General features: G+C 44.8%; 1 protein-coding gene across 2 annotated transcripts; it reads right to left on the bottom strand.

Moving 5' to 3' along the window:
- Positions 1 to 2,753: 2,753 nt before the first annotated feature.
- APOBEC1 (apolipoprotein B mRNA editing enzyme catalytic subunit 1) lies at positions 2,754 to 12,031 on the bottom strand. Of its 2 annotated transcripts, XM_010388026.2 has the most exons (5): positions 11,980 to 12,031; positions 8,133 to 8,160; positions 5,656 to 6,053; positions 4,327 to 4,445; positions 2,754 to 3,046 (listed from the first exon to the last, which is right to left on the bottom strand). In XM_010388026.2, the coding sequence occupies exons 1-5, from the start codon at positions 11,993 to 11,995 to the stop codon at positions 2,897 to 2,899; spliced, it is 711 nt and encodes a 236-aa protein (XP_010386328.2). In that variant the 5' UTR covers positions 11,996 to 12,031; the 3' UTR covers positions 2,754 to 2,896. The 2 variants fall into 2 exon arrangements, with proteins under 2 accessions (XP_010386328.2, XP_010386329.2); XM_010388027.2 differs by lacking the exon at positions 8,133 to 8,160.
- Positions 12,032 to 23,320: the final 11,289 nt, after the last annotated feature.

Raw genomic sequence — 23,320 nt, 5'->3', positions numbered from 1 at the left:
TTGCAGTCTTGCCAATGCACCACAATGTTTTGATTTTGTGGTTTGAAGTAGGATTCAGCATCATTTGTCTCAGGACCAACAGAGACAATTAAGGAGCAAGGACACAACGGTGAGGTTGAAGCAAGAGTTTAATAAGGGAAAGGGCAAAGCTCGCCACAGCAGAGAGAGGGCCTGAAAGGGGGTTGCCATTCTACAGCTGAATACAAAGCCTTTTATAAACAGGTAGGAGGGATGTGTCATTTACATAAGGCACAAAAAACCAGGTAGGGCTGGGTGCTTCATTTGCATAAGGTGTGAATTCCTGACAGCCCCTTTGAATTCCTGACCCTGTCCAAGATGGCGTCCAGAGATTTTCATGTCCTGAGTTTCAGATCCTTGTGGATAAGTCCCCTCTTACTCTGTCCTGTCCTTGTAGTGCACATGTGCATTCTTAGCCTAAGTGACTCCATGTGGTTTAATTTCCCTTACTGTGCATGTGTTAGGGGATGGAATTCTCCATTGCGGACATGTCTGGTTCTATATAACTCCCCTTATGTGTGCAGCTGCAGGTATCTTTCAAATAAGCCCTCCCGCTTTTATGCAAATTCCCTTATCTGAGTATGGCCAAAAAAGGAAAGGGATGTGTTCACGGAACCCTAGCATGTATATGTGACCCTTGTTAGTTACACAGAAGGCATTTTTATGGTGGACCTTGCCCCCTTATCTGTGCTTGCAGTTTCATCTTTCAAGCTGTTTCTTTGTTAGAAAGGAATTCTACCAAGGACTTGTCCTAGCTATCTGCCTAACTGATTCTTTTCGCTCTCTTCTCTCATTAGTAAATTTATTTATTTATTATATATATATATTTTGTTGTTGTTGTTGTTGTTGTTGTTGAGATGGAGTTTTATTCTTGTCCCATAGGCTGGAGTGCAATGGTGCGATCTCGGCTCACTGCAACCTCGGCCTCTCAGGTTCAAGCGATTCTCCTGCCTCAGTTTCCCGAGTAGCTGGGATTACAGGCATCCACCACCACCACGCCCAGCTAATTTTTGTATTTTTAGTAGAGATGGGGTTTCACCATGTTGGCCAGGCTGGTCTCGAACTCCTGACCTCAAATGATCCGCCTGCCTCAACCTCCCAAAGTGCTAGGATTACAGGCATGAGCTACCATGCCCAGCCTCATTAGTAGATTTAATATTATTATAAAGTAGCTATAAATTAGAATTGCTGTTATTCAGCTTATATGAGTAATTGATGAGTAGGCTAAGAGTTTTTTGTAATTGTGCCTGATTTAGCCCTTCTCATCCTCCTACTAAAAATGATAATATAGCAGTGGTTAATATTATGTTTAGGTTTGAGAAAGAAAATGAACGTTTTATTTGAGGAATGTGAGCTCCTTTAAATTATCAAGCCCAGAAGAACATTTAAAATGTGACAGCATGGCCGGGCACGGTGGCTCAAGCCTGTAATCCCAGCACTTTGGAAGCCCGAGACGGGCGGATCACGAGGTCAGGAGATCGAGACCATCCTGGTGAACACGGTGAAACCCCGTCTCTACTAAAAAAATATATAAAAACTAGCCGGGCGAGGTGGTGGGCGCCTGTAGTCCCAGCTACTCGGGAGGCTGAGGCAGGAGAATGGCGTGAACCCAGGAGGCGGAGTTTGCAGTGAGCTGAGATCCAGCCACTGCACTCCAGCCTGGGCGACAGAGTGAGACTCCGTCTCAAAAAAAAAAAAAAAAAAAATGTGACAGCAATCACATCTCACTCTCTGCTTGAGCTAATTACCTCTTAAAGCCCCTTGCAACATGGGCTGTAGACTGACGCCAAGCAGCCACAAAATGCCCTGTGCTGGACACCATGTCCAGCCAATCACTAACCAATATTATTTCTGTAACCCGATGAGAATTCCTATCAGACAACTTCTGCAGGCAAGTCGTGCAATGTCTCTGCAGGTTTCTGAAGCTCTCACAGAGAGGGTAGCTCCTCTCTGCATCTGGTCATCCAGTCCTCTATAAATCTTATGATAGAATATCTTATGATATTCTAATTAAGAAACAAATAAAAATAGGTGCTACTACTTTGTCTTTTGTTTCCCTCTAGCTGTGTCTCCAGAAATTGGTTCCATGTAATTATTTGTCCTGAAAACAGAGAAAGCCCCTACAGGGAAAATGCAAGATGGCGTCCAGTGATTTTCATGTCCTGAGTTTCAGATCCTTGTGGATAAGTCCCCTCTTACTCTGAATCATGGCTGTCCTGTGTGACAAATAGAATACTGCAGAAGAAATAGGGTATGATTCCAAAATGAAGTCATCACAGTCATGGAAATTTCCACCTTGGTCTCTCTTAGATCACTTGCTCTGGGCCAGGTATGGTAGCTCACACCAGTAATCCCAGCACTTTGGGAGGCCGAGGCTGGTGGATCATTTGAGTCCAGGACTTTGAGACCAGCCTGGGCAACACGGCAAAACTCCATCTCTGCAGGAAATTTTTCAAAAGGTAACTTAACCTGTAGGAAGCCAACTGCCCTGTCTTGAGGTTATTTTAGCAACCCTGTGGAGAGGTCTACGTGGCAAGAAACCTTCTACCAGCCACTAGCACAAACTTGCCAGCCATCTGAGCCTGCCACCTGGGAAGCATATTCTCCCACCTCAGTCAGGCCTTCAAATGACTGCAGCGCTGGCTGCCATCTTGACTGCAACCTCGTGGGGGACCTGAGACAGGAACACACAGACAGATAAGCTGCTTCTAAATTCCTTACCCACAGAAACTGTGAGAGATAATACGTATTTATTGTTGGTTTAAGCTACAAAGTTTTGGGGTACTTTGTGAACATTTCTAGATTCTAAATGGCATTCACTCTTTAGTGGGTCATCATTGCTTGTTCTTGAATCAGTACGCACATAGAATCATTCTATTCATCTCCAAGTCACAGAAGGCTGTATCAGCCCTGTAGCTAAAAGGATGTGTGGTGGAATCGTTTGGTAATGGCAGTTTTGAAGATGAAGTCTGAAAAATGTAAGATGATTTTGCCATCTTCTTGAAATCTTTAAACAGGGTGGAAGACTCTGGAATAAAAAAGGATTATATTTAATCCTTAGGATAAATATTTTAATTAATAGTATTTTCACCACAAACATTTTAAAATGTCAACTGGAAGACAATTGAACTTTTTTTTTTATTTCCCTAGGCAGGCTCTTGCTCTGGACTTACTGCATATTCACCCAGGCTGGAGTGCAGTGGTGCAATCACAGCTCACTGCAGCCTCAACCTCCTAGGCTCAAACAGTTCTCCCACCTCAGCCTCCCAAGTAGCTGGAACTACAGGCACGCACCACCACACCCAGCTAATTTTTTTGTGTTTTTGTTGAGATGTGGTTTCACCATGTTGCCCAGGCTGGTCTCCAACTGCTGGGCTCAAGCCATCCACCCTCCTCTGCCTCCCAAAGTGCTGGGATTACAAGCATGACCCACTGCACCCGGCCTGAACCATTTTCAAGAGAATACAATGGAGCACGTACATTCTCTTCAATAAGACTACGTGCACTAATAAGGGAAAGGAGAATATCTGAAATACAGTAGAGCCAATATGTGTTGTAGTAACAAGAACAATAATAATGATAAAGCCAGACATGATGACACATCCCTGTAGTTCTAGCTACCCAGGAGGCTGAGGTCAGAGGATTGCTTGAGGCTAGGAATTTGGAGTTTGAGACTGTGGTGTGCCGTGATGGTACCTGTTAATAGCCACTACACCCCAGCTTAGGCAACACAGCGAGACCCTGTGGTTTAAAATACAATACTAATAAAATAAGAATAAAGATGATAAAATGTAATTAATATGGGGACCACCCATATCTTAGATCTGTTGACCCAAATTCTCTTCTCCCACTTACTTCCCACAAACGTACTCTTGTTCTTAGGCTTAGATGTTGTTTGTTTGCTTGTTTAGTTTGTTTGATAACTAATTCTCTTTTTTTCAGAGATGGGGTCTCACTATCTTGGCCAGGCCAGGCCTCCCAAAGTGCTTGGATTACAGACATGAGCCACTGTACCCAGCTGTTTTTTAGAAACAGGGTCTTGTTTTACCATGCAGGCTGGAGCGTATTGGCGTGATCATAGCTCACTGCAGCTTACAACTCCTAGACTCAAGCGTCCTGAGTAGCTGGGACTACAGGTGTGCACCACCATACCTGGCTGTGAGATTTTCTTAAGAGGAGCTAGCTAGTTAAATAACTAAATCTCAATATAAACGTCAAAGAGAAGATATGACTCAAAATTCTCAGGAAAGAACTTGGAAGAAGCATGCTTCTTTCGGCACCAGCATTGGTGTCTCTGAAGTAACTTACTAGAATTATGCAGTGCAGCTCCAGTGCGTACAACATCATCCACAGAGGTGGGTATCGTGGCCAGTGAGCTTCTTCCCCAGGTGGGTAGTTGACAAAATTCCTCCAGCAGTGATAATACTCTAAGGAAACACGCATCTTGGCTCATTCAACAAGCACAATGGTAAATTACTTAAGAAGATCCCTAACCTAGTTTACCATATAGAAAGCCTCTAGTCTCTGGTCTAGTTGCTGCTGGACATTAGACCCCCTAAAAAGAATAAAGCAGTTCATTTAAAGGTGGCTGAGAGGCAAGACTAGAGAAAAGAGTCGTTGGCCGGGCGCTGTGGCTCACGCCTGTAATCCCAGCACTTTGGGGGCCAAGGCGGAGATCAGGAGATCGAGACCATCCTGGCTAACACGGTGAAACCCCGTCTCTACTAAAAATATAAAAAATTAGCCGGGGGTGGTGGCGGCCGCCTGTAGTCCCAGCTACTCGGGAGGCTGAGGCAGGAGAATGGCATGAACCCGGGAGGCGGAGCTTGCAGTGAGCCGAGATCCCGCCACTGTACTCCAGCCTGGGCGACGGAGCAAGAGTCCATCTTAAAAAAAAAAAAAAAAAAGGTTGTTGTTGTTTGCTTTGGTCTTTGTTTTTTGATACAGGGTCTCCCTCTGTCACCTAGGCCAGTGTGTGGTGATCCAATCATAGCTCACTGCAGCCTTGAACATCTGGGTTCAGGAGATGTTCCCACCTCAGCCTCCCAGGCAGGTAGGACTACAGGTGCATGCCGCCATACCTGTCTGATTTTTTTACTTCATTTTATTTATTTATTTATTTATTTTATTTATTTATTTATTTATTTATTTATTTATTTATTTATTTGAGACGGAGTCTCAGAGTCTCGCTCTGTCGCCCAGGCTGGAGAGCAGTGGTGCGATCTCGCCTCACTGCAAGCTCCGCCTCCCGGGTTCAGGCCATTCTCCTGCCTCAGCCTCCCGAGTAGCTGGGACTACAGACGCCCGCCACCACGCCCGGCTAATTTTTTGTATTTTTTAGTAGAGAGGGGGCTTCACCGTGTTAGCCAGGATGGTCTCCATCTCCTGACTTCCTGATCTGCCCGCCTCCGCCTCCCAAAGTGCTGGGATTACAGGTATGAGCCACCGTACCCAGCCAGGAGTTGTATTTTTGTTACTTTCCTTGTCATGAATTTCAGACCTAGTCCTTTATCATATTATTTTGGACTTCTACTTCTAAGACTTCCAGCCTGGACCAACCAATCTTCTGGCCTAAAGACAGCTACTATCACCACAGTCTCTTGGAAACAATGAAGTTTCTTTGTTTACTGATTTTACCTGATGCTGTCATCATCTGAATAGTTACTCCACTGTTAACGAGGTCCCTGAGGCCTTGCCGATTTTGTTGATCCGTATGCCAAAAAAGCCGTGCTACATAGATCACCAGAGTCACACCAGGGTGCTGACTCAAAAACTTTCTAATAGCCTGGGAGCAGTCCCAGCAGGGACTCCAGGACAAGAACCAGGTGATGGAGCAGCTGATGGATGAGTGAAAACGTCTTTCTGACGTAAATTTTTCTATAAAATTAACTTCCACGTGATTGGTGGTGTTTTTGCCTGAGCTTCGCCAGATCTTCCAGCTCATGCCCCACTTGATTTCGTAGAGCAGACAGGCCTCTTTACGAAGTTCTCTGGGGTCATAGAAGATGTCAAACTCCCAGGGTTCGATTCTTCTCCTGAAAAACAAAAAGCAGCCCACACTGTCATGGCATATTTAGAGAGATCTTAGAAATCTTCTCCTGCACCCCTCTTCTTTATTTTTTTATTTTATTTTTTATATTTTTTAAGATGGAGTCTCACACTGTTGCCTGGACTGGAGTGCAGTGGTGTGATCTCAGCTCCCCACAACCTCTGCCTCCCAGGTTCAAGCGATTTTTCTGCCTCGGCCTCCCAAGTAGCTGGGATTACAGGCCTCTGCCACCATGTCCAGCTAATTTTTTGTATTTTTTGTAGAGACGGGGTTTCACCATGCTGGCCAGGCTGGTCTCCAACTCCTGACCTCGTGATTCGCCCACCTCAGCCTCCCAAAGTGCTGGGATTACAGGCGTGAGCCACCGCGCCCAGCCCCTACTCCCCTCTTCCATCAGGCTGATCTGATGCATAACATTTTAGGAAACTTCTTTTTCTAGTATATGTCTCGAAGTTATCTGAAGAGGTCTGTTTGAATTATCAGATTTTTTTTTCTCACAAACATAGTACACAGGATTTTTCCCCTGGTCACAGTATTAGGTGACCACTCTCTAATACCATTATGTTTCAATCTTGACTTTGTGTGCTTTATTTCTTTTTTTTTGAGACGGAGTCTCGCTCTGTCACCCAGGCTGGAGTGCAGTGGCCGGATCTCAGCTCACTGCAAGCTCCGCCTCCCAGGTTCACGCCATTCTCCTGCCTCAGCCTCCCGAGTAGCTGGGACTACAGGCGCCCGCCACCTTGCCCGGCTAGTTTTTTTGTATTTTTTAGTAGAGACGGGGTTTCACCGTGTTAGCCAGGATGGTCTTGATCTCCTGACCTGGTGATCCGCCCGTCTTGGCCTCCCAAAGTGCTGGGATTACAGGCTTGAGCCACCGCGCCTGGCCTGTGTGCTTTGTTTCTCTTTTAAAGTTTCCTTCACTATATTCTAACCCTTTTTTTTTTTTTTTTTTTTTTTGAGACAGGGTCTCTCTAAGCTGACCAGGCTGGTCTTGCCTCCTGGGCTCAAGCTACTCTCCTGCCTCAGCCTCCTGAGTAGCTGAGACTTCAGGTGTGCCCCACCATGCCTAGCTATATTCCAGTTTTTCTCTTTCACACCTAGAGGTGCCATGTTCCAATCCTTATCTTTTCTGTTCCTCAAGGGACTCTAACCAGATCTTCTCAAGTGTTGAAGCCCCAAATTGCCAACAAGATTATATTGTCAAGAACAGACAAAAGAGCAATTTAGCCTCAAGATTCTTCCACATTAGGATTCTATATACTAACTCCTATAAGAAAGAAATTCTAATTGCTCTCAGTGGTATCTTTAGATTTAACACTCTCTATGTCTGAAAGCCGTGACCCAAGGGAAACTCAGAATTGAGCTGCAGACTCCTCTTTGCAATATGGTTAAGTCACAAGCTTATTACATCCTAATAGTTCCCACTCATCCCTAAAGTATCACATGCATTTATTACATAGATCAATCCTTCCACCTATCACTAGATAATATATTCCTTGACATGACTTCCCTGTCATATGTCTGAAAAACGGGCAGACAGTATAAAACGAAGATAAAGTTAAAGTGGCAAATGAGTTTCCCAGGTATTTCACTGATGGCTATAAAAGCATGCGATTTAAAAAGAGAAGAGAAATCGTAAGACAATAACAGATAAGCAAGCTAGAAAATAATTTATTTAAAGCGATCAAAAGACATAAGAGCAAAGATATAAAAAACAATAGCCATAGAAAATGAAGTTGGAAAAGGCAAAAATGAAAGAAAGAATGGGAAAATGACAAAAGAGAAAAGGAACAACAATAAAGAAAGCTATATCCACAGCTCCACTTTTTTTTTTTTTTTTTTTTTTTTTTGAGACAGGGTCTCAGTCTTTCACCCCGGCTGCAGTGCCATGGTGCAATCATAGGTCACTGCAGTCCTGACCTCCCAGGTTCAAGCGATTCTCCCACTCCTGCCTCAGCCTCCTGAGTAGCTAGGACTATAGGTGCATGTGCCACCATGCACAGCTCTTAAACACCCATTGATTCTTGATCGAATTAAATGGGCACTGTGATAGTATTATTCTTACCTCAGAGTGGGGTCACCTGTTGAAGGACCTGTTGACCAAGATATGATTGTGTCAAATAACACTCAAATATCAAATGAGTTGCTAAGAAAAAGTGCTCTATTATTCCAAACCTGCAAATCATCTCAGAAAATGGAATTTGAAGATTCTTTCATGGATTAATTGTATTGGACCAGCTCATTGCACCCAAGAAAAGCAAGATTTTAAGGGCTTTGCCAAAATCTATTTTCCCAGATGCCCAATCCCAAACAAGGTAGTCTGCCTTAAGGCTTCAACAAAAATGATTAAGCACAAGTAGAGGCTGGGCGCGGTGGCTCATGCCTGTAATCCCAGCACTTTGGGAGGCCAAGGCGGGTAGATCACGTGAGGTCAGGAGTTACCAACCAGCCTAACCAATATGACAAAACCCTGTCTCTACTAAAAATACAAAAATTAGCCGGGCTTGGTGGCACGTGCCTGTAATCCCAGCTACTCCGGAGGTTGAGGCAGGAGAATCACTTGAACCCAGGAGGTGGCAGTTACAGTTAGCCGAGATCGCACCATTGCACTCCAGCCTGGGTGACAGAGCGAGAGAGACTCTGTCTCAAACAAAAAGAAAGAAGAAGAAAAGTACTGGAAGGAGACAAAAGGTGGTGGGGGCACCATATCAACCATATCAGAGATGGCGGTCAGAGAAGGCATCTGTAAAGAGGGACGTTAAAGCTGAGACCTGAATGTAAAGTTAGAGAACAAGACATGTGGACGTTGGGGAAGGGGAGAGGATTCCAAGCACGGGGAACAGCAGGTGCAAACGACCTGAAGTGTGGACCTTGACTTGTTCAACGAAGAGCAAGCAAGTCAGCCTGGCTGGGTCACAGTAATCAAGACATGCAGTGGAGGGAGATGGGCAATGGAAGGAGTAAGCCATACGGCCTTACCAGCCCTGGATAGTATGCTAAGTGTAAGAAGCCATTAGAGAACATGGGGATGATTCCAGGGAAAGTACTGGATTTTAAAGACCTGCACCCCTCAGGACTCAGAGCCTTGGGGATGTTCCTAGCAAAAAAAATGGGCACTGACAAGGCCTGAACCTCTAAGGGTGATTTGGGGAGATTCAGGCAAGAAATTCATCCCACTCTCCTGGCCAAACCTTAACTCGCAGGTGCTACTTTTGAACAAAGAAGAGTCACAGGCTCTGGGAGACACTCCGTTTGAAACAGAGCACACTTTACCCTAGGCTGTGTGTGTGCCTGTTTGTGTGTGTTACTTTTTATGCATCTGCACTGGATGGTAGAGGAGTCATGGAAAGGACTCTTGGCCATGGCATGGTTTTTTTGTAGATGGAGAGTGGTTCTAGCTGGGGAGAGGAACTAAAATGAGAAATTAGCCAGATATCGAGGAAATAGGATGAAGTCAGAAAACACTATTCCAAGTGTGACCTGAAGAACAAATCTCTTACTTTTAAAGAAGGAATGGGGAATTTGCGCATTGGGAGGAAGGAGGAAGGGGGTGGTTGGCACGTTGGAATGAGCTCTTCTCAGACCTAGTACAAATTGGGGCCCTTGAACCGGTAATCCACTCCAAGGGAGCCTTACAAAAACAGAGGCCGTATCATAGGAAAAAGGCATATTGATGATGGGAAGACACTTTCTCTGAAGGAGCTGAAGCAGCAGTGAGAAGTTCAGAAAGAGACAGTGAGATATATGCTGTGTCTACAATATTATTCCTGGGGTGCAAAGACGAGGATACCAGCCACATGACTGGGGACGGTTTGAGGTATAGAACACACCACCTTCATAAGAAAAGTCCAGGGAAGGTAGTAGATACTACAGTTAAATAATGTGTTAGGTCTTTCCCCCAGTATGCCACTTAAAAAAGAATTCTTTTTCTTTTTTTTTCCTGAGATGGAATTTCCCTCTTGTTGCCCAGGCTGGAGTGCAATGGTGCAATCTCGGTTCACTGCAACCTCCACCTCCCAGGTTCAAGTGATTCTCCTGCCTCGGCCTTCCAAGTAGCGGGATTACAGGCATGCACCACCATGCCCGGCTAATTTTGTATTTTTAGTAGAGACATTGTTTCTCCATGTTGGTCAGGCTGGTCTCGAGCTCCCTACCTCAGATGATCCACCTGCCTTGGCCTCCCAAAGTGCTGGGATTACAGGCTACCATGCCCGAACTTAAAAAAGAATTCTAATAGATGGAGAACATAATGGAGAAAATAAATTGTTACTTGAACTCCAAACTGATATCTATATTACCTCCTGCCCCATCACACTCACACTATTGCAATAGTCTTCTAACTGGTCTCCTTGCTTCCAGTCCAAAATCACATGCCACATGTCAAGTAAATGTGTCTAAAGCACTATTTTAGTCATATTTCGTGCTGTTCATAAATTCTCCAGATACTCCCTCTACCATAAAGAAAAACTTTCATTCTTTGAACCTAGCATTGAAAGTCCTCTACAGTATAACAACACTTCAAATTTGCTTTCTAGTCTTACTGCAAATTGTTTACGTAAATTGTTTTGTAGCCTAACCAGTTTATTCATTGTATTTCAGACACAAGTCTCTGTTAAAGCTTTTCAATTCTGTTTATCAATAGGATTCAATCAACCTGCAATCTCCTCTTCTTTGTCGATCCAACGTCTGCCCTTCTGGCCCGGCATGGTGGTTTATGCCTGTAATCCCAGTACTTCGGGAGGCCAAGGCTAGTGGATCACTTGAGCCCAGGAGTTCAAGACCAGCCTGAGCAATAAAGCAAAACCTCATCTCTGCAAAAAAATTGGCAGGGCCTGGTGACCCATGCCTGTTGTCCCAGCTACCCAGGAAGCTGAGGCGGGAGGATCTCTTGAGCCCGGGAGGTCAAGACAGCAGTGAGCAGTGATCACACCACTGTACTCCAGCCTGGGCAACAAGGCGAGTCTAAAAAAAAAAAAAATTGGTCAGGTATGGTGGCTCATGCCTGTATTCCTAGTACTTTGAGAGACCAAGGATGGAGAATTGCTTGAGCCCAGGAGTTCAAGACCAGCCTGGGAAAAGTAGTGAACCCACCACCTAGTCTCTAAAAATAAAATAAAATAAAAAAATGTTTAGGTCTACACTTCTCTTAGAATCCAGTTCAAATCCTACCTCGGTTGAAATTATTTCCCTCAGCCTGAAGTGTTCTTCCTCTCCCATGCATTTTTCTAACACTGGGCACTAATTTATCAATTAGTTATTGTCAATTCATTTATCAATTAGCACATTGTTCTCATGCTATCACATCTGTTGTTTCCTTAAACTGTTATTTAAACAGTTGTACTTTTACTTAACTTTTTTTTTATTTTTGTGAGACAGAGTCTTGCTCTGTTGCCCAGGCTGGAGTGCAATGGCATGATCTCAGGTCACTGCAACCTCCACCTCCTGGGTTCAAGCGACCCTCCTACCTCAGCCTCTGGAGTAGCTAGGACTACAGGCATGCGCCACTATGACTGGCTAATTTTTGTATTTTTAGTACAAATAGGGTTTCACCATGTTGGCCAGGCTGGTCTCGAACCCTAAGCCTCAAGTGATCCACCCTCCTTGGACTCCCAAAGTGCTGGGATTACAGGTGTGAGCCACAGCGCCCAGCTACTTAATTTTTTATTATGGTGAAACAAAAACTGATTTGGTTAAAGTCACTTGAACATGTAAATATTTAATAATAATAAATCATCTTATTTAAGACTAATATATTAATCAATAATGGGGAAGTTTGAAAACACCCACAGATGCAAGAATCAGCAGGACACACACACACACACACATACACACACAGACACACAGACACACACACACACACACCATTCTTGCATTGTTCAAGAATACTTGCCAGGCCCCCAGATCCATTTTACCTTTCTCAGAAGTCATGGTGCTCTGTCTCTAGACTTCTTCCTCTGGAGTCATAAGTTGTGCTGATTGTTCCTGGACTTTGTTTTTTCAGGTGTGCCCACTGCCACCTGCTTGGGCAGAGGATGACTCATTCCTGCATCTCAGGCAGTTATGGGAATCTGGGCTGCCTGTACAAACAGGGGACTGGCTGAGAGGGACCTTGTCGTGGGGATTCACATCTTCAGTGATGAGAAAGCCTGCGATGCAAATGACATGAATTCTGTAGAGTGGATCACTGGGGTTACCAAATTCCAAAGTTCTTCTCTGACGACATCTGAATTTAGTAACATTTCTCTTTCTTTAAATAAAGATTAAGGCAAGGTGGATCATCTGTCATTCTTTATATATTTTTTTGCTTTGTTTTACTTATTTATTTTTCATTATCTCCTACTCTGCATCAAAGATGCAACATTCCTTTTTTTTTTTTTGAGACAGAGTTTTGCTCTTGTCGCCCAGGCTGGAGTGCAATGGCACGATCTCAGCTCACCACAACCTCTGCCTCCCAGGTTCAAGCGATTCTCCTGCCTCAGCCTCCCGAGTAGCTGGGATTACAGGCACCGAACACCACGCCCAGCTAATTTTTTGTATTTTTAGCAGAGACAGGGTTTCACCATGTTGGTAAGGCTGTTTTTGAACTCCTGACCTCAGGTGATCCACCTGCCTCGGCCTCCCAAAGTGCTGGGATTACAGGCGTGAGCCACCAGGCCTAGCCTAGGATGCATCCATCATTCTTTAATGGAGAAATGAGAGGAAGAATAAAGTTAAGAGAAATTTAACCTGTAACTATAGCTTGAAATTTTTTATGTTATCTGGTAAGCACACAGTGGCCTTGGCTTTCAGCTGTTATTCACCTATTTCCAACTTCCTCTCATTTTGCTCTTTGTCCCACATCCCTGTTGAAGAGGGGAGGGGCACTATTAGATGCAAAATGAGAAGGACCTTGGCCTCTGAGTCAGCTAATTTGTGCACCAGTCTTTGGTGCTCTCTTCATCCTTGAAGCTAAGATTAAGTGTGTGGCCAAGTCCACTTCCGCTTTTTTTTTTTTTTTCTTTTTAAAGACAGAGTTTTGCTCTTGTTACCCAAGCTGGAGTGCAGTGGCACGATCTCGGCTCACTGCAACCTCCACCTCCCAGGTTCAAGTGACTCTCCTGCCTCAGCCTCCCAGGTAGCCGGTATTACAGGCATCCACCACCACGCCCAGATAATTTTTATATTTTTAGTGGAGACAGGGTTTCTCCATGTTGGCCATGCTGGTCTCAAACTCCTGACCGAGGGTGATCCACCCTCCTCAGCTTCCCAAAGTGCTAGGATTATAGGCGTGAGCCACCTCGCCCGGCTACTTCTGCTTTTTTATCCCCCTTGAAAAAGTAAATGCTGTACTTCCCTATGCCATTGCTCTCTGTTGCCTGAACCCTGGGTCAAGTTCAAGCCAAAAATTCCTCTGAGTCTCAGCACCTACTCCTAGAATTGAGGTCACTTTCTCAAGGCCTAAGTCTCCCTTTAGTGTCTCAAATCTAGAACCCCTGAACTTTGAATCTCAAGGCCCCATGAACCTGAAACCTGAATCCTACATGCAAGACTCTACTTAGTTATGAAAGTCAGTCTGGAGCCTCCATGAGATAAAGCAGGTTTTTGGACAGGGACAGACCAGTGTTTTGAAAAAGGGGCAGAAATCCCACATCAATAGAGGCCCTTCAGAGACCAAATTTTTCTAAGCTAGGCAAGAGTAGAATAATTGTAGAATAAAAGTAGGTTAGGCCAGATCCGGTGGCTCACGCCTGTAATCCCAGCACTTTGGGAGGCAGAGATGGGAGGATCACCTGAGGCCAGGAGTTCGAGACCACCCTGGCCAACATGGCAAAACCCAGTCTCTTCCAAAAATATAAAAGTCAGCTGAGCGTGGTGGCAGGCACCTGTAATCTCAGCTACTCAGGAGGCTGAGGCATGAGAATTGCTCGAACCCAGGAGGCGGAAGTTGCAGTTAGCTGAGATCTCGCCATTGCACTGCAGTCTGGGCAACAGAGTGAAGCTATGTCTGGAAAAAAAAAGACTGGGCATGGTGGCTCATGCCTGTAATCCCAGCACTTTGGGAGGCTGAGATGGGCGGATCACACGTCAAGAGATCGAGACCATCCTCACTAACACGGTGAAACGCCGTCTCTACTAAAAATACAAAAAATTAGCCGGGTGTGGTGGCGGGCGCCTGTAGTCCCAGCTACTCGGGAGGCTGAGGCAGGAGAATGGCGTGAACACGGGAGGCGGAGCTTGCAGTGAGCCGAGATGGCGCCACTGCACTCCAGCCTGGGCGACAGAGTGAGACTACGTCTGAAAAAAAAAAAAAAAAAAAGGGTAGGATAATAGCCCTCAGCGATATCCATGTCCTGATCCCTGGAATCTGTTAAACATGTGAACTTAAATGCCAAAAGTATCTTTGTCATTAATTAAAAATCTTGAGATGAGAACACAATCCTGGATTATCCAGGCGGGCACAGTCTAGTCACAGGGTCCTTATAAGAGGGATGTAGGCCGGGCGCGGTGGCTCAAGCCTGTAATCCCAGCACTTTGGGAGGCCGAGGCGGGCGGATCACGAGGTCAGGAGATCGAGACCATCCTGGCTAACACGGTGAAACCCCGTCTCTACTAAAAAAATACAAAAAACTAGCTGGGCGAGGTGGCGGGCGCCTGTAGTCCCAGCTACTCGGGAGGCTGAGGCAGGAGAATGGCGTAAACCCAGGAGGCGGAGTTTGCAGTGAGCTGAGATCTGGCCACTGCACTCCAGCCTGGGTGACAGAGCGAGACTCCTTCTCAAAAAAAAAAAAAAGAGGGATGTAGAAGAGTCAGAGTCAGGATGTGAAATGGAGATGTGAGGATGAGAGCAGAGTTCTGCTTGCTGGCTCAAAGGGGGCCACGATTCAAGGAATGAGGAAAGCCTGTAGAAGCTGGAAAAGGCAAGGAATGGCTTCTCCCCCAGCGCCTCCAGAAGAAATGCTACCCTGATGACGCCTTGATGTCAGCTCATTAAGACTCATTTTGTACTTCAGACCTCCAGAACTATAAGACAGTGTGCGTCATTTAATACCATTAAGTGTGTGGCAATTTCGTAAAGCAGCAATAGGAAACTGATATGGTAGGACCTGCTCCCAGGAAGTAAACATGCAGTAGCCAAGAGGATGCAAAACTTGGGTTTGTTTTCTACTAGAATGCCTATTGAGCGCCTCGTCCGCGTTCTGTTTTGTTTAAGAAAACTTGGAAATATGACATATGATGGGCTATCATGTGGTTAATTATTTGTGAGGTCAAAGATAATCAAGTATGAAATGTAGCTATTCAGTTTAAGTCTGTCCTGCACCTGGAAATTTATGAATTTTGAAAAATGTATACATACACTTATGTAACTGCTCCAGTCAAGATATTTAAAATTCCCAACGCCCCAAAAGTTTTTTTTTTTTTTTTTTTTTTTTAAGGCAGGGTCTTGCTCTATTGCCCAGGCTGGAGTGCAGTGGCTCAACCTTGGCTCACTGTAGCCTCAGCACCCCAGATTCAAGCCATTCTCATGTCTCAGCCTCTCAAGTAGCTGGGATTACAGAGACGCACCACCACGTCTGGCTAAATTTTTGTACTTTTAGTAGAGATGAGGTTTCACTATGTTGGCCAAGCTGGTCTCAAACTCCTGACCTCAAGTGATCCACCCCCCTCGGCCTCCCAAAGTGCTGGAATTACAGGCATGAGCCACCATGCCTGGCCAGCCCCCCACAATTCTCTGTGTTAGCCGTTATCCTCCTCCTACTAGTCCCAGGCAAATACTGCTCTTTCTGTCTCTATAGGTTAGTTTTGACTACCATAGAACTTCATACAAATGGAATCGTGCATTGTGTACACTTTTGTGTGTTCTTTACTCAGCTTTTCCTTTTTTTTTTTTTTTTTTTTTTTTTGAGACAGGATCTCACTATACAACTTTTTGTATGTTTAGTAGAAATGGGGTTTCACCATGTTGGCCAGGCTGGTCTTCAGCTTTTCTGTAAAATTGGTCTACATGATTAGGTGTATTGGTGGCTAATTTTCACTGCTGAATAGTATTCCGTTACATAGGTACGCTACAATTTGTATATTCTTCTGTCAATGTGATGTACTTCAGGTTATTTCCAACTTTAGGCTTTCATGAATAAAGCTGCTGTGAACATTTGGGTACAATTCTTTGTGTAAACACATCTTTTTCTTCTTCTTGGGTAAATACCCAAGAGTGGAATTGCTGGATCAAATAGGTAAATGCACATTTAACTCTTTCTTTTTTAATTGATTTTATTTTTTATAAGGACAGGGGCTCACTATATTGCCCAAGCTGGTCTTGAACTCCTGGGTTCAAGAAATCCTCCTGTCTTGGCCTCCCCAAAGTTCTGGGATTATAGGTGTGAGCCACTACACCCAGCTACACTTAACTGAAGAAAATGCCAAATTGTTACCAGTTTCCATTGTCATCAGGTGTGTAAGAGAGCCCCAACTGCTGTACAACCCCATCAGCACTTAGTAATATCAGCCCTGTCAGTTACAATCACACTTGTGAGTGTGTGTTAGTATCTCATTGTGATTTTAATTTGCATTAAAATGAAATGCAATGAATGTCTTTTCATGTACTTATTAGTTATGTCAGCCCTGTTAGTTACAATCACACTTGTGAGTGTGTGTTAGTATCTCATTGTAATTTTAATTTGCATTAAAATTAAATGCAATGAACATCTTTTCATGTACTTATTAGTTATTTATATATCTTTTTTCTGAAACCTGTTCAAATTTTTTGTCTTCCCTCCCTGTCTCACCCACCCCCCACCCACCCCGGAGACAGAATTTTGCTCTTGCTGCCCAGGTTGGAGTACAATGGCGCTATCTTGGCTCACTGCAACCTCCACCTCCCAGGTTCAGGTGATTCTCTTGCCTCAGTCTCCCAATTAGCTGGGATTACAGGCGTGCGCCACCATACATGGCTGATTTTTGCATTTTTAGTAGAGAAGGGGTTTCATCACGTTGGTCAGGCTGGACTCAAACTGCTGGCCTCAGGTGATCAACCCACCCCAGCCTCCCAAAGTGCTGGGATTACAGACATGAGCCACCACGCCTGGCCTTGCCCATCTTTTAATTGGGTTCTTTGTCTCATTACTGAGTTGTAAGAGTTTTTTACATATTGTGGATATAAGCTTTGTCATATCTGTATACAAATGCTCCTCAGCTTACAATGAAGTCATGTCTCCATAATCCCATTATAAATTCAAAATATGGTTAAGTTGAAAATTCATTTAATACACCTAACCTGGATGGGTGCAGCGGCTCACGCCTGTAATCCCAGCACTTTGGGAGGCTGAGGCGGGTGGATCGCCTGAGGTCAGGAGTTCAAGACCAGCCTGACCAACATGGAGAAACCCCGTCTCTACTAAAAGTACAAAAATTAGCCGGGCATGGTGACACACGCCTGTAATCTCAGCTACTCTAGAGGCTGAGGCAAGAGAATCACTTGAACCCAGGAGGCGGAGATTGCCGTGAGCCGAGATTGAGCCATTGCACTCCAGCCTGGGCAACAAGAGCAAAACTCCATCTCAAAAAAAATAAAAAAATAAAAAATACACCTAACCTACCAAACATCATAGCCTAGCCTACCTTAAACATGCTCAGAACACTTACATTAGCACACACTTAGGCAAAATCATCTAACACAAGACTGTTTTTAAATGAAGTGCTTAACATTTCATTCAATTCATTGAATACTGCACTTAACGGGAAAAATCAAATGGCTCTATGGGTACTAGAAATATAATTTCTACTGAACACATATCACCTACACACCATTGTAAAATTGAAAAATCTAAGTCATGCCATCATTAAGCTGGGGACTGTCTGTATATATTTCCCTTAGCCTCTGGTTTGGCTTTTTATTTCCTTAATGGTGTCTTTTGAAGAGCAGAAGTTTAATTAAGTTTTAGTAAAGTTCAGTTTATCAATTGGATTGCTTTTTATGGTTAGTGCTTTTTGTCTATGAAATCATTGTCTACTCAAAAGGCACAAAGATATTCTCCTATATTTTCTTCTGGTACTTATATATTTTTAGTTTTAGCTTTTACATAAGCCTATGATACATTTTGAGTTATTTTTGTATATGGTGTGATGTCAGGGTCAGAGACAGAGTCTTGTTCTTTCGCCTAAGCTGGAGTGCAGTGTTGAAATCTCAGCTCACTGCAACCTCTGCCTCTTGGGTTCAAGCGATTCTCCTGCCTCAGCCTCCCAAGGAGCTGGGATTACAGGTGTGCAGCCTCATGCCCAGATAATTTTTTTGTACTTTTAGTAGAGACGGGATTTCACAACGTTGGTCAGGCTGGTCTCAAACTCCCGACCTCAAGTGATCCACCCTCCATGGCCTCTGAAAGTGCTGAGATTACAGGCAAGAGCCACTGTGCCTGGCCAGGATTCTTTTCTGTACATATGAATATCTGCATTATTTCCCCCCGTATGGATATTTAGTTTTACAGCATCATTTGTTTCAAAAAATATATACTTTTCCCACCAGGCACTGTGGCTCATGCCTGTAATCCTAACACTTTGGGAAACCAAGGTGGGCAGACCACTTGAGGTCAGGAGTTCAAGACCAACCTGGCCAACATGGTAAAACTCTGTCTCTACTAAAAATACAAAAATTAGCTGGGCATGCTGGTGCATGCGTGTAATCTCAACTACTCAGGAGGCTGAGACAGGAAAATTCCTTGAACCTGGGAGGCAGAGGATACAGTGAGCCAAGATCTCGCCAATGTACTCCAGGCTGGGTGACAGAGTGAGACTCCATCTCAAAAAAGAAAGAAAGAAAGAAAGAAATACATTTATATGTGTGTGTATGTGTGTACACTTTTCCCATTGGGTTATCTTGGCACCTTTATTTAAAAACCAATTGGCGCCGGGCGCGGTGGCTCAAGCCTGTAATCCCAGCATTTTGGGAGGCCGAGACGGGCAGATCACGAGGTCAGGAGATCCAGACCATCCTGGCCTACACGGTGAAACCCCGTCTCTACTAAAAAATAAAAAAAACTAGCCGGGCAAGATGGCGGGCGCCTGTAATCCCAGCTACTCGGGAGGCTGAGGCAGGAGAATGGCGTAAACCTGGGAGGCGGAGCTTGCAGTGAGCCGAGATCGCGCCACTGCACTCCAGCCTGGGCGACAGAGCGAGACTCCGTCTCAAAAATAAATAAATAAATAAATAAATAAATAAGTAAATAAATAAATACCAATTGGCAGTCTGGGCGCTGTGGCTCACATCTGTGATCCTAGCACTTTGGAAGGCAGAAGCGGGTGGATCACCTGAGGTCAGGAGTTCAAGACCAGCCTCGCCAACATGGTGAAACCTCTTCTCTACTAAAAATACAAAAATTAGGCCGGGTGCTATAGCTCATGCCTGTAATCCCAGCACTTTGGGAGGCCGAGGCAGGCGGATCACCTGAGGTCGAGAGTACAAGACCAGTCTCACCAACATGGTGAAACCCTGTTTCTGCTAAAAATGCAAAAATTAGCTGGGCATGGTGGCTCATGCCTGTAATCCCAGCAACCCGGGAGGCTGAGGTGGGAGAATCGCTTGAACCTGGGAGGTGGAGGTTGTGATAAGCTGAGATCAAGCCATTGCACTCCAGCCTGGGCAACGAGAGTGAAACTCCAAAATAAAATAAAATAAAAAATAGGCCGGGCGCGGTGGCTCAAGCCTGTAATCCCAGCACTTTGGGAGGCCGAGGCGGGCGGATCACAAGGTCAGAAGATCGAGACCATCCTGGCTAACACGGTGAAACCCCGTCTCCACTAAAAAGTACAAAAAACTAGCCGGGCGAGGTGGCGGGCGCCTGTAGTCCCAGCTACTCCGGAGGCTGAGGCAGGAGAATGGCGTGAACCCGGGAGGCGGAGATTGCAGTGAGCTGAGATCCGGCCACTGCACTCCAGCTTGGGCGACAGAGCGAGACTCCGTCTCAAAAAAAAATAAAATAAAAAATAAAAAAATAAAAAATAAAATAAATAAAATAAAATAAAATACGTATAAAATAAAATAAAATAATAAAATTAACCAAGCGTGGTGGCAGGTGCCTGTAATTCCAGCTACTCGGGAGGTTGAGGCAAGAGAATCTCTTCAATCCGCGGGGCGGGGATTACAGTGAGCCAAGATCTAGCCACTTCACTCTAGCCTGGGCGGAAGAGCAAAACTCAGTCTCAAAAATGAAAAATAGGCCGGGCGCGGTGGCTCAAGCCTGTAATCCCAGCACTTTGGGAGGCCGAGACGGGCAGATCACGAGGTCAGGAGATTGAGACCATCCTGGCTAACACGGTGAAACCCCGTCTCTACTAAAAAATACAAAAAACTAGCCGGGCGAGGTGGCGGCCGCCTGTAGTCCCAGCTACTCGGGAGGTTGAGGCAGGAGAATGGCGTAAACCCAGGAGGCGGAGCTTGCAGTGAGCTGAGAACCGGCCACTGCACTCCAGCCTGGCGACAGAGCGAGACTCCGTCTCAAAAAAAAATAAAAATAAAAATAAAAAAAATAAAAAATAAAAAATAAAAAATAAATAAAATAAAAAATCAATTGGCAGCCAGGTGCAATGGCTTAGGCCTGCAATCCCAGCACTTTGGGAGGCCGAGGTAGGCGGATCACTTGAGGTCCAGAGTTCGAGACCAGCATGGCCAACATGGTGAAACATCTCTACTAAAAATACAAAAATTCGGCCGGGCGCGGTGGCTCAAGCCTGTAATCCCAGCATTTTGGGAGGCTGAGACGGGCGGATCACGAGGTCAGGAGTTCGAGACCATCCTGGCTAACACGGTGAAACCCCGTCTCTACTAAAAAATACAAAAACCTAGCCTGGCGAGGTGGCTGGTGCCTGTAGTCCCAGCTACTCGGGAGGCTGAGGCAGGAGAATGGCGTAAACCCGGGAGGCGGAGCTTGCAGTGAGCTGAGATACGGCCACTGCACTCCAGCCCCAGCGACAGAGCGAGACTCTGTCTCAAAAAAAAAAAAAAAAAAAAAGCCGGGCGCGGTGGCTCAAGCCTGTAATCCCAGCACTTTGGGAGGCCGAGACGGGCGGATCACGAGGTCAGGAGATCGAGACCATCCTGGCTAACACGGTGAAACCCCGTCTCTACTAAAAATACAAAAACTAGCCGGGCGAGGTGGCGGGTGCCTGTAGTCCCAGCTACTAGGGAGGCTGAGGCAGGAGAATGGCGTAAACCCAGGAGGCGGAGCTTGCAGTGAGCTGAGATCAGGCCACTGCACTCCAGTCCGGGCGACAGAGCCAGACTCCGCCTCAAAAAAAAAAAAAAAAAAAAAAAAAAATTAGCTGGGCGTGGTGATGCGCAACTGTAATCCCAGCTACTCAGAAGGCTAAGGCAGGAGAATCACTTGAACCCAGAAGGTGGAGGTTGCAGTGAGCCAAGATCATGCCACTGTACTCCAGACTGGGAGACAGTGTGACTTCATCTCAAACAAAAAAAAAAGACCAGATGCGGTGGCTCATGCCTGTAATCCTAGCACTTTGGGAGGCCGAGGCGGGTGGATCACTTGAGGTCAGAAGTTTGAGACCAGTGTGGCCAACATAGTGAAATCCTGTCTCTACTAAAAATACAAAATTAGCTGAGTGTGGTGGCCTATGCCTGTAGTCTCAGCTACTCAAGAGACTGAGGCGGGAAAATTGCTTGAATCCAGGAGGCAAAGGTTGCAGCAAGCCAAGATCATGCCACTGCACTCCAGCCTGGGTAACAGTGCAACTCCATTTCAAAAAAAAAAAAAAAATTAATTGGCCATATATGTGCATGAATTCATTTTGGAATCCTCTCATTCCATTGATCTATATGTCCATTATTATGTTTACACCACATTGTTATGATTATCATAAATTTATAGTAAGTTTTTTTTTTTTTTAAGACGGAGTTTCTCATCACCCAGGCTGGAGTGCAACGGCGCGATCTCAGCTCACTGCAACCTCTGCCATTCAGATTCAAGCGATTCCCCTGCCTCAGCCTCTTGAGTAGCTGGGATTACAGGAGCCCACCATATTTTCATATTTTTATGAAATGAAAATTTTTATGAAAATATTCAATTTTTATGAAATTATGGCTAATTTTCATATTTTTAGTAGAGATAGGTTCTCACCATATTGGCCAGGCTCGTCTCAAACTCCTGACCTCAGGCAAACCACCTGCCTCGGCCTCCCAAAGTGCTGGGATTACAGGCGTGATCCACCGTGCCCAGCTATAGTAAGTCTTACAATCAGATAGTATAAATCCTGATTTTTCCAAATTTTTAAAGCGGCTTTGGAAGAGTAAATGTTAGTTTGCCAATTTCTACAGCTTTGCCTATGGAAATTTTGATTGCCATTGTGTCAAATTTATAGGTCAACTTGGACAGAATTGAAACATAAACAATAAAAGGGCTTCCAAATCACAAATATGGTGTATTTCTCCAGTTATTTAGGTCTTCTTTCATTTCATTTAGCGATGTTTTATAATTTTTAGTGTATAAGTCTTACACATAGTTTATTAAGTATATTCCTTAATATTTGATTGTTTTTGTTGTGATTGTAAATGGTATTGGTTCCTTTTTTTTTTTTTTTTTTTGAGACGGAGTCTGGCTCTGTCGCCCAGGCTGGAGTGTGGTGGCCGGATCTCAGCTCACTGCAAGCTCCGCCTCCCAGGTTCACGCCATTCTCCTGCCTCCGCCTCCCAAGTAGCTGGGACTACAGGCGCCTGCCTCGTCGCCCGGCTAGTTTTTTTTTTTTTTTTGTATTCTTTAGTAGAGATAGGGTTTCACCGTATTAGCCAGGATGGTCTCGATCTCCTGACCTTGTGATCCGCCCGTCTCGACCTCCCAAAGTGCTGGGATTACAGGCTTGAGCCACCGCGCCCGGCCAGGTTCCTTTTTTTAACTTTTAAGTTCAGGGGTACAAGCGCAGGTTTATTGTAATGCGTAGGTAAACTCGTGTCATGGGGGTTGGTTGTACAGGTTATTTCATCACCCAGGTATTAAGCTTCATACCCATTAGTTATTTTTCCTGATGCCCTCCTTCCTCCCACCCTCCACCCTCTGAAAGTCCCCATTGTGTGTTGGTTCTTAAATTTCATTTTCTGACTCTTCATTGATAGTGTATAGAAATAGAATTGATTTTGTATACTTACCTTTTAACCTGTGATCTTGCTAAATTCATTTATTTATTTATTTATTATTTTTACTTTTTGTTTTGTTTTGTTTTGAGACAGGGTCTCGCTCTGTCACCCAGGCTGGAGTGCAGTGGCACTGCAACCTC

The sequence above is a fragment of the Rhinopithecus roxellana genome, chromosome 10, assembly GCF_007565055.1.
Source record: "Rhinopithecus roxellana isolate Shanxi Qingling chromosome 10, ASM756505v1, whole genome shotgun sequence".
NCBI lineage: Eukaryota > Metazoa > Chordata > Mammalia > Primates > Cercopithecidae > Rhinopithecus > Rhinopithecus roxellana.
This window is presented reverse-complemented; position numbering and strand designations above follow the sequence as displayed.